At 54.7% G+C, this 11,251-nt stretch overlaps 1 protein-coding gene across 3 annotated transcripts in view; it reads right to left on the bottom strand.

Annotated features, from left to right (window-relative positions):
* Positions 1 to 688: 688 nt before the first annotated feature.
* Positions 689 to 11,251, bottom strand: part of FBXO41 (F-box protein 41) — a 30,607-nt gene continuing 20,044 nt past the window's right edge. For 2 of the 3 annotated variants that reach the window (XM_039474677.2, XM_039474680.2), the window contains 8 exons: positions 10,586 to 10,827; positions 10,251 to 10,366; positions 9,983 to 10,135; positions 9,518 to 9,613; positions 7,000 to 7,118; positions 6,662 to 6,820; positions 5,182 to 5,297; positions 3,274 to 5,045 (listed from right to left, as the gene is read on the bottom strand). In XM_039474677.2, coding sequence (XP_039330611.1) covers positions 4,983 to 5,045; positions 5,182 to 5,297; positions 6,662 to 6,820; positions 7,000 to 7,118; positions 9,518 to 9,613; positions 9,983 to 10,135; positions 10,251 to 10,366; positions 10,586 to 10,827 — 1,064 coding nt within the window. In that variant the 3' untranslated portion in view covers positions 3,274 to 4,982. Of the gene's footprint in view, positions 5,046 to 5,181; positions 5,298 to 6,661; positions 6,821 to 6,999; positions 7,119 to 9,517; positions 9,614 to 9,982; positions 10,136 to 10,250; positions 10,367 to 10,585; positions 10,828 to 11,251 lie in introns of all 3 variants that reach the window. The other variant, XM_039474675.2, reaches the window with a different exon arrangement.

Genomic DNA, 11,251 nt, shown 5'->3' with positions numbered 1-11,251 from the left:
TCAAGTCAGGGGCACAAGGGCATTTTATAAAGTGGGAAAGTCAAGGCCAGACCATGATGGCAACTTGGTGTCCCCCAGTCAAAGCCTGACTGGCTGGCCAGAGCCTCCTGAGAAGGCAGCCAAACCAGGGAGGGGCTGGGCAGTGCCTGCTGCCCTGTTGTATTGCTGCTGGGTTTGCCCATGAAGACAGTCTCTCCCAGCTGAGAGGCAGAAATAGTGTATCCCAAGGCATTTCCTCTGGATTCACACACTGAAAACAGGGTTGAGCTGTGGTAGGGCAGTAACATAGGTGGCTTTTCTGCAGTCCTGAGACAAGTTTTTGTTGTTTTTGAGTTGGGGCTTCACTTGGTTACCCAGTGCAGTGGCATGATCTCAGCTCACTGTGACCTCCACCTCCCTGGCTCGATATCGTCCCACCTCAGCCTCCCAAGTAGCTGGCACTATATAGGCACATGTCACAATTTAAGTTTTTTGTAGAGACAGGGTTTCACTATGTTGCCCAGGCTGGTCTCGAATTCCTGGTCTTAAGCGATTCTCCCACCTCAGCTTCCCAAGTGCTAGGATTACAGGTGTGGGCCACCGTTCATTCCACTGGGTTACCTGCCTCTGTGTACTTAAGCTGCAGAAAGACTGTGGTGACACAGATGACAAGTGTGGCCACATCCCATTTACTTCCCTGGGGCAGAGATACCAGTTTCACCACCTTTTTTATTGGATACAGAGTCATAAATTCTCTGATGCCCATGTGAGTCCTTTTAAATACATACACTCAGGTACATTCAGCAAAGGGCATCTTATGGGTGACGTGGAGCAAAGTGCTGGGATGGCGATGCCTGGGTGGGGCAGAGAAGTGTGGCCAGGGAAGGCCCCCTGGGGGCTGGAGGTACAGGCACCACTTCAGAAACAAAAATAAAACCAAAAATTGCTCTCCACCCCGCTGCCTGTGCTTGGGGCTGGGGAAGCTACCCTCTCACCCTCAGGCCCTTTATAGCCTAGCTGTGCAGGAAGGCAGGGCCTAGGGGCCAGTTATGGAGGTCCCCACCAGTGGTGCTCACTAGAACCAAGCCTGCTGGCATCAGCCACAAGGCAAGCCTGGGTCACCTCAGGCCTCTGCCCTGGATATAAGACCCTTGCCAGGGTAGAGCTGAGGCTGGGCAAGCCCAAGGCCAAGCCTCCCTTGGGCCATGCTGGCAGTGGCAGAGGAGGCTTGGCCTCAAGGTGGGGAGCCTGCCTGATTGTCAGGGCAGCCTTGGGACTGGCAGAGGTCCCAAGGGGTTGGGGAGGGGTTAGTTGCCTTTGTTGGCCCTGGTACTCTGATCTTTACCCAATCCTAAACCTTATCCTCAGGCAAGGGCTGCAAATGAACACTTGTCCAGGAATACATACATACACACAATACACAGCAATATATACAGAAATGCAGGCCTGGCAAAAAGGCTGGGTGAGAAAGCATGGCCACTGGGGTAGAGAGAAGGGCCAGGCCCCCAGGGGAAGGAAGTTATACTCATCAGGGACTGACAGGCTGGGACAGGTCCCATGGGTTCGAGTTAACTTCTCTGGGCACTTGGGCCATACACCCACTCACCATCTCTCCTGTTTTTACCCCAAGTCCACCAGGAACTGGGACTTTGGCACCAATAGTCACTCTGGAAAGGTCTCCTTCAACTTAGCGCCTCAGAGGGATTGGGGCCTGGGCTGCTCCTCACCTGTGGCCCAAAAGATTAGAAACCAGGACCAGGGTAACAGGCAGGACCCAAAGGCAAGGGATGGAGCCAAACCTTGGAGTAGCAGGCCTTGGAAGGAGGCCTTTTTTTGTTTTGTTTTTTCCTTTTGAGGCAATTCCTGAGGGGCTGGCTCAGACTCTAGTGTTACAGGACTAAGAAAGCATGAGCTGCCCTGATACTTCGGTGGTCTCTCCTGGCTGGGGAAAGGCCTTGGTTTTGGGCAGCCCACCCATTCTTTATCCCCACAAGGATGCATATACATGCATCATTTTCTGCCAGTGCTGTGGGAAAGCAACCTGAATAAACCATGAAGTACTTAAGCCAAGTACACCAGCCTCCCAGGTAGGCACTGGGGCCAGGCTAGATGGCAGGGGGTGGTTGGAACACCAAGTGGCCACCCCCACTGGGCCTCAACACATACCTGGGACCCCTGGAGCAGGTTCTGATATTCTGATATTCTGCTTGTTCTGATAATCCTCTTTTTTGCATCTTACTGAGTATGAAATGTGGAGGGATCCCCTTTGGATGGGTAAAGACAGATGAAGCGCTTACAGGGATGGCCAGGCCCACTGTCCGTGTTTCCATCTTCAGCCTTGGCTGTATGGTTGCCAAAGAAATGAATACATAGAGCCTCCCAGGAAGCAAAAGCTCCCTACTCAGCAGCAGGGCTCATCCCCGAGGAGAGAACAAAACAGCATCAAAGGGCTGGTGGGGAGCAAGGGCTGTAAAGCTGCCAGTGCTCAGCATGCATGAAGGCTGGGGTGCACAGGCCTGTCAGCCCTGGGTGTGCATGTGCAATGTGATACTTTGACCTCTCACTCCTGCTGCAAAGGCTTGGGCCTGTGCAATATGTGCTCTCACACATCCTTCACATAGCCAGAACAGGGCGGAGGACTGAGGGGCTTTCCTGGAAATCAGCTAAACCCATGGGAAGTGGACGTCCCCCAGGCAGAAGGGTATCTTGTTCACCCTTTTGTCTCTAGCGCTGGTGGTGCTCAGTACTGTTGCACGAATGAATGAGTGAGTGAATGAAACTATGACTAGCATCAGTAACCTTTCAGCACCACCTTTCTGTCACCCTAGCTCACTGCCCATACACCCCAACCTCCTTTCCTAGGGCTGATGCTAGGCAATCTAGTGTGTACCACTCAGAAGTTGCCCAGAGCCTTGTATTCAGGGATGGAAGGTCCCTGGGGCAGAGAAAATCCCTCAGTTGGGCAGGCTCAAGCCAAGCAGGGCATCCCTTTGTGCTTTGTCCAGGAGACAGGGAAGGCAGCACCTCTGGTTCTGGGGTCACGGGGAGCAGGAGTTACAGGGGTGCAGTTGGCAAGGCAGGACAAACCCAAAGCAGCCAGACCCTTAGTGGACCTCCACCTCCCTTCCAGGCCTCTGGAGGAGAAGGCGGCTGTGCTGCTTTTTCCTGACCCCTGAGGACAGGGCTGGTGCAGGGAGGAAGCCAATGGAGTCAGCTGCTCTGGGGTAGAAGCAGGGGGTGCCACACACAGCCAAGGCTTCGTGCAGGACTAGGCAGGGAGTTGCCAGCATAACACCCTTGGAATTTTAGGTTAAGGGCAAGGACAGAACAAGCCACAGGAGGAAAAGTCAGCCATGATAGCTAGAGCTGGGACAGAGCTAGGGAGTGACGCTAGGGGAGCTGGGTGTGCTGCTGCGCCCGTGGGGTCCCAGCTCTGGAGGACTCTTTACAAGGTAACCTAGGGCTGGGTCTTCACGTCCAAGCTAGGTTGTGTTAGGAAGTTGGTCCCTGGAAAGGACTGGATAATGAGGGGACCCCATCCCCAGCCAGGCCTAATGGCTAGGGCTGGGAGCCAATTCTATCTAGGAGAGAAAGAAACCCTAAGGTAGATCTAGTTTAGATGTCTGAAAGAACTTTCCAAATGAAGGTTGGCAGGACCCCTAGCCTCTGAGCCACTATGGGAGTACTTAGAGGAGGAACTGGGGAGACCTGAGCCTTTGGAGCCTTGGTGCTGAGACCTGATACTTTGGGGACTGCAAAGGCCAGTGAAAAGCCCCACTGGCATCCTGTGGCTTCTAAGCCAAGTGGCTCCAGCCCAGGTTCAGCACTGCCCCTAGGCAGAAGACTCCAACGCAGCCCTCACTCAGCCGGCCGGGCCTATGGAGACTGAGGAGGGAGAGTGAGTCTGTGGAGGATGCTCTTCCTCTTCTTGGCCCCATGGGTCTGGCTCCCTGCCAAGGCCACATCTTCAAGCAAGCTAATTAGACAAGGAAGCAAAGCAAGCCACCCTCCTCCTGGCTTCCTCCAAGGCCTCAGCACAGAGGGTGGCCCCGTACCTCCCTCCCAGACAGCCCTGGTGACCCAAAGGCCATCAGGTTCCTGCCCAAGCACCTGGATTAGAAAGAAATTCCTTGAGGACAGGAACTACTCACTGTGACAAGGCTGCCTGGGGATGGGACCCTCACCCTCTGGAGGGTTCCTCAGAATGAGTGTAGGTATAGAAACATGCACCTTTCAGCTCTGAATTTAGCTCTGGTGTGCGGCGGGGTGTGGGGCTGAGAGGAAGTATCTTGTCTTATAGCAATAAATAGGTTTTTTCTCCCTGGCAATCCCCCACCTTGGAAGGGTGGTCTCATCCTGGGGAGAAGTTCTGGGTGACTGTTTCCTTTCCAAACCCACCCCCACTACCCCATTGTACTGCTGCCCCCAGCTTTTGGCTGACCACGTGCCCAGGCTCCTAGGTCTGCCTGTAGTATCGCCAGAAAATGTAGATCCAGAGCCTAGGCAGGCTGTCTAAAGGGGGTGCCCCCAGAAGCTGGGGCAGGATTGGGGAGAAGAGCCCTCCTTGCCAAGTCTGAGCTGCCTTGTGGAGCCCCCGCTGACCTTGGCCCCAGAGGCTCCTGACCAGGAGGCTGGGCCTCGGGAAGGAGAGGCCAGCCGGAACAGCTGAGGAGCCACTGGGTGGTTATTGCAGATCCTGCAGGTGATAACACCAGACGCTGGTGGTGACAGATCCTCACTGGCTGTGCCAGAGGCTGCTCCAGCTGGGGTAGGGTTGGGGTCAGAGGGCAGCTTCTGTCCGAGCCCCTGTACTGGGGAGGCAGTGCCCTGGGTCAGGCCTGTTGCTCCACTGCTCCAGGAGGACAGGAGACTTGTCAGTCTCCCCTGGAAGCCAGGGATAACACGCGGCCTCCAAAGGTCTAGTCCAAACCAGGGTCCCTCCAAGGTCCAAAGAGAGTGCCCTGATGTGGGGCTGGCAGGGGCCCTGCCGCCCCCTACCCGGGTTAGCAGCCGCCTTCCACCTTGATGTGCAGAATTTTAGAGAAGCCGGGCCTCCGTCGTAGGGCCTGTGGACAGAACCCTGGGTTAGTTCTCCCTCTGTGCCAGGCAGGTGGGTCCCTCCTGCCACACTCACCCAGGTCACCGGCCCCAGTCTAGGGATGCCACTAGGGGTCTTGGGCAGCCTCAGAGCTGACCCCTCACCTGGAGTTTTGTCACCATGTCTTCAAACAGCTTCTGGGCCTCAGGACTGCTGGGTTCTTTGAAATAATCTGCAATCCCAATCTGGACCACAATGGACTTGAGGTTCCGACAGATGCCTGAGAAAAGGTGGGCAAGGCAGGGGGCGTGTTGGGCTTGGACAATGGAGCTGCCTCCTCTCCTCTCACTAATTAATGAAATCAGACAATCATGTGCCAGCCACCAGGAATATGACAGGACAGCAGACCCATGCCATCTGGGAGCTGGCGACCGAATGCAGGGAGAGGTAGATGGGGCTGAGGCACCGGAGGGGCTGCAGTGGCCTCTGGGAGGGTGAGTGGGCAGTGGCCAGCTGTCGAAGGGCTCTGGAAACTTCCCTGACAGAGGGGGAAGCTGTACCATGGTCTGGTATGAATGACAAGGAACAGAGTGGCTGAGGTGAGGCTTGTTGGTCCAGGCTGGAGCACAAAGGAGGCGGAGGTGGGGCAAACACTGGGGAACAGAGGACTTAAGGGCATGAAGTAGGGAGAGGTGGAGGAAGGTCAGGTGGCTGAGAAGCACTGGGAGGTCCTGATTCTGGAGGCTGAGCAGTTAGTTCTGGTGGTCCAGGGCGTGCCATGTGGCTGAAGGGGGAAGAAGGTCTTGGAAAGAAGGTCAAGGCATGTTGGCGTAGTCGGCATGGGGTCCTCCCAGGAGCCAAAGGGTCCCGGCTGGTGGTCTCCTTGGGCAGGAGCAGCCCACACTGGGTGCCATGTCCTCAGTGCAGGTGGAGGAGTGACTGAGGGTGGAGTGGGTGGTTTGAAAGGTGTGGAAGCCAAGGAGACATGATCGGGAGTCCAGGGAGAGAGGAGTCCTCACCCTGAGAACTGTCCTGGGGGGGCTTCCACATATCATCTCATTTAATCCTCTCACGCATCCTAGAAAGTCAGCTTAGAAGATGGGACTTGGAGAGGTATAGTAACTTGCCCAATGTCACTGAGCTAATAAGTAGCAGAGCCAGATGTGGGACCTAGGTCAGTCGAGCTCCAGATCCGGTGTTTTTTTTTTTTTTTTTTTTTGAGACGGAGTTTCGCTCTTGTTACCCAGGCTGGAGTGCAATAGCATGATCTCGGCTCACCACAACCTCCGCCTCCTGGGTTCAGGCAATTCTCCTGCCTCAGCCTCCTGAGTAGCTGGGATTACAGGCACGCGCCACCATGCCCAGCTAATTTTTTGTATTTTAGTAGAGATGGAGTTTCACCATGTTGACCAGGATGGTCTCGATCTCTTGACCTTGTGATCCGCCCGCCTCGGCCTCCCAAAGTGCTGGGATTACAGGCTTGAGCCACCGCGCCCGGCCCAGACCCGGTGTTCTTAACCTGTCCCCTTGCCTCTGCCCTTGGCTGGAGGCCCTGATCCATCTGCACCAGTGATAGGCTACCTGCTGACAGAGCCCCATGACAGGTGACAGTCATACCCTGCCCTGCATTCCCCCATTGCTCACTGTTGAAGTGCAGCAGGGCCTTAGGGGTGACAGGGGTGGCTGTGAGCACCAGCATCTCCAGTCCCTTCAGGCCTTCACGGCAGACCTCTGCGGCCACCTCCTGGGTGATCTCTGACACATGGTCAAGCTCCAGGACCTGCAGCCGCATGCAGTTTCTCGCTAGAAAGAGGAAGCAGAGGGATCCTGCTGACAAACTCCCCAGGTCACCCCTGCGGGCAGCACCCTGGGTCCCCTGCCACCACCTAGGCCGCAGCCCTAATCCCCTGTGGGATTTCACAGGGTAGCACTGCACCCAAGCCTGCTTCTCACTACCCGACTCAGTCCAAGGAAAGACTCACCGAGTGATGCCAGGCCCTGTACCCCACAGCCGGCACCCCCGACCCCCAGGGCCCGCAGGTGGGGCCAACAGCGACCAATCATCTGCAGGCAGCGGTTACTGAAGCGCGTGGGCTGCTGGCTGGAGAATGGGAAGGGGGAGTTATCAGAGAAGTCTCTGGATGCCTGACACCCCAGCATGCTCCTCCTGTGGGACCCCTCCCTGACTGAGGCAAGTGTTCCTCCAACAACCCAGCTGGTCAAGTCAGAAAACCAGGATTATCCCTGACTGCTCTGCCCTCATCTCATCTGCTAAGTCCTGCAGATTCTGATTCCCAAGCACTCTTTTTTTTTTTTTTTTTTGATAAAGGGTCTCACTCTGTCACCCAGGCTTGAATGCAGTGGTGTGATTTTGGCTCACTGCAACCTCTGCCTCCTGGGTTCAAGCGATTCTCCTGCCTCAGGCTCCCAAGTAGCTGGGACTACAGGCGTGTGCCACCATGCCCGGCTTTTTAAAAAATATTTTTAGTAGAAATGGGGTTTCACCATGTTGACCAGGCTGGTCTCAAACTCCTGTCCTCATGAGATCTGCCCCCTTTGGCCTCCCAAAGTCCTGGGATTACAGGCATGAGCCACTGAGCCGACCTCAAATACTCTTGAACCCACAGTTCAGACCACCATTGGCATTCTCTGGGTTAGTACTAGTCTCCTTGTCATGTCATCCTTCACACTGCAGACCGGAAGCCCCTCATTCCTACATCCATTCATGCCACCATTCAGCAAATGGTTATCAAGTCTAGAACAACTGAGCTAGGTCCTGGAGGTGCAGTGGTGACAACACAGGCAGGGTCCCTACCCTCAAAGAGTGGACAGTCTATCTGGTGGCAGGAGTGGTGGGGGGCATAGAACATTACCAATCTGATCTTAATCCCTTTCTTAAAATCTAAAATCCCCCCAAATAGCTTCCAGTACTTTCTAGATAAAATGCAAAAAACCTGAAGTCCATAGCAAGGCCCTTCCTGATTGCCCCAACTTTCCTTCCCATTCACACCAAACTTGCCATTTCCCTGAATACTTCATCCCTCAACATTTGCCCTGGCAATAGATATCTCTCTGGCATCTATTATCCACTTGGTAGCAGGGATACAGAAATGGACATTCTTAGATTCTGCCTTGAGAACCACCAGTCTAGCGGAGGAGATGGAAATAAATTATTGCAAAGTAGTGCCAGGCGTGGTGGCTCATGCCTGTAATCCCAGCACTTTGGGAGGCTGGGGCAGGCAGATCACCTGAGGCCAGGAGATCAAGACCAGCCTGGCCAACATGGTGAAAGCCCATTTCTACTAAAAATACAAAAATTAGCTGGGCATGGTGGCCCATGCTTATAGTCCCAGCTACTCAGGAGGCTGAGGCAGGAGGATCACCTGAACCTGGGAGGTGGAGGTTGCAGTGAGCCGAGATTGTACCACTACCCTCTAACCTGGGTGACACAGCGAGACTCTGTCTGAAAAAAGGAAAAGAAAAAGAGTGCTTGGGAATCAGAATCTGCAGGACTTGGCAGATGAGATGAGGGCAGAGGAGTCAGGGATGGTCCTGCAAAGTCAATGACAGAGGGGTCAGGGCAAGGTGCAGTGGAGATGGAGGCAGGCAAGTAGTGACACACTCTCCCAAGGGTATTACAGAAGGCACACTGAATGACTGGGAAGAGCTGTCGTGTGGAGAGAGGCAAAGTGTGTGGAGCAAAAGAGCCTGGTGTGTTTGAGGAACTCCAGGCAGAGTGAGAAAGGATTTCATAAGCTGGAGTCTCCAACAACTGGCTCTTATACACCGACCTCCCTGAACCGCCTTTCATATGTCAAACAGTACTGGTGATTTTTAGCTAGTGTTTACTTAACAATTACTGTGGACTCTGCAGGCTTTGCGTACTTGATCTCATCTGGGCTAGTAACAGCCCTAATAAGGTCCACAGTTCCTAATACCACCTTTACTTTGCAGTTTGAGAAACTAAGACATGATTGGGATGCCCAAGGTGACACTGCCAGTAAGCCAGGACATAACCCCAAGTCTGATTTTATTTATTTATTATTATTTAATTATTATTATTTTTTGAGACAGAGTTTCACCAGTGCAATGGTGCGATCTCGGCTCACTGCAACCTCTGCCTCCTGGGTTCAAGTGATTCTCCTGCCTCAGCCTTCTGTGTAGCTGGGATTACAGGCACGCACCACCATGCCCGACTAATTTTGCATTTTTAGTAGAGACAGGTTTTTTCCCTGTTGGTTAGGCTGGTCTTGAACTCCTGACCTCAGGTGATCTGCCCACCTCAGCCTTCCAAAGTGCTGGGATTACAGGTATGAGCCACTGCACCTGGCCAACCAGGTCTGATTTTAAAGCCCTTCTCCTAAGGCCTCAATGGACAGATTAATGTGCATGAATCTGTCCTAATAGCTTGTGGAATGGGCTCTGATCTGCTCAGTCCTCAGCCCCAGACCAGGAACAACTGTGTCCCCTCTCCCACCCCACAAACCTGCCAGGGCTCACCAGGGGTGAAGTGGCGCCACTTGGAGGGAGACGATCTCTCTGCAGCCTGCTCCCAGGGCCCAAATGACCTCGTGGCCCACAGGGTCTGTGGCACTCCTGTGAAAACACAAAACTGCTGGTTGGCCGGCAGGGTGGCTTATACCAGTAATCCCAACACTTTGGGAGGCCAAGGCCAGGGTCGGGGACCACCAGAACCCAGGAGTTCTTGATCAGCCTGGGCCATACGGCGAGACCCCATCTCTATTTCAAAAAATAAATAAATAAATAAAAAGAAAAGATACAAGACAAAGCTGGAGTTGCCCACTCTGGTGGCCTCTGCTCTTGCTGAGGCTTCCTTCCCTTCAGCCATAGAGCTCTTGGGTCCCTTTGCTTGAGAACCCTGGCGGAGACTATGCAGCACCTTGGGATCTTGTAGGACCCTGGGCTGAGAGGGCATGGGCCATGCTTCTAGTCGGGTGGACCCACCTATAGGTGACAGCCTGCAGCGCACGGCAGTAGCAGCTGGCCAGCCAGAGTGAGCGGTCGGTGAGGATGTTTGGACAGTGGGAGATACGCAGGATCAGCAGGTTCCCCCCAGCTGCCTTCAGCAGGGACTCCAGCCCAGCTTCCAGGCAGCCCCTGGGGATGACAAGAAACTCAGAGAGCTGGCCACCTCCTCCTCTGGGAAACATCCTTACTTAACTCTAGGTCTGTGGCCCAACAGCACCCACCACCCACCCACTGCAGGCCTCACCGGGTACTCCGGGCATACTCCTCCTTGCTCTCCTTCTTTCCCCGCTGCCGGGGCTTCAAGTTCTGCAGTGTCAGAGAGTGAGCCTGGGTGCACCACTGAGCCAGCATTGCCAGGAACTGCAGGGGCGGGGAAGGGTACTTGGAGATGAAGGGATCTGAACTCGGTTGGCTGGAGGTGGGCCAGCCCCGGGATAGAAGGCCCCATGAGAGCATTTCAGACAAGCCAGGTTGGCACTAGTGTTGTAAGGGTTGCAAAGACCAGACCTTGAGGGGTCAGATTCTACCCGGGGGAAAGGTGGCTTCAAGCAGGGAACAGAAGACAGGCGGGGCAGGCACCTTGGAGCAGACACGGGCATTCTCAAGCAGCACCCTTGTCCAGACTGCAGGGTGGCGGGCCACGAAGCGCCAGTCCCGGCAGACCTCGGCAGCATGCAGCAGTGTGCGCGTGTCCAAGTAGGTGAAGATGCAGAAGAGGGCGGCTCGCATCTTCAGGATCTCGGGGCTGATGACCTCATTGGAGCGTGAGGGGCTGCCCCTCTCTGCTCGCCGACCCCGCCCACTGCCTCCCTCGGGGCGGGCTGCAGAATACCAGGGGTTCAAAAGTGAGAGCGGAGGGTCAAGGCTGGTGTAGGGAAGTGTGTGGGGAGCTGGGGCAGGGTGGGAGCTGCAGAGGAATGGGCATGCTGGGGTACCAGGGCCTGGGGGGGGAAGGAAAAGGGGCCTCTCCATCCTTGTCCTTGGAAGTACCGCATCTCTAATTTTACACATTACAAAAAGGTGTACCTTATGTAAACCTTCTTTTTAAGGTTATATATCACTCAAACTCACCCTCTACATGAGGTAATGCATCAGATTTGGAGAGGGAAAGGAGTTGGGGGGTGCTGGAGTATAAACCAGGCCTCTGAAAACAGAGGGCAGGCATGGGGCTGCCTAGAACATGGGGTGCAGCTACACCCCTGACCCTAACCCTCTCATCTCCAACCCACCCACACATATGCGGGG

This window comes from Saimiri boliviensis, chromosome 1, assembly GCF_048565385.1.
Source record: "Saimiri boliviensis isolate mSaiBol1 chromosome 1, mSaiBol1.pri, whole genome shotgun sequence".
NCBI classification, from domain to species: Eukaryota; Metazoa; Chordata; class Mammalia; order Primates; family Cebidae; genus Saimiri; species Saimiri boliviensis.
Note: the sequence above shows the minus strand (reverse complement) of the source record. Positions and strands in the feature narration are given on the sequence as shown.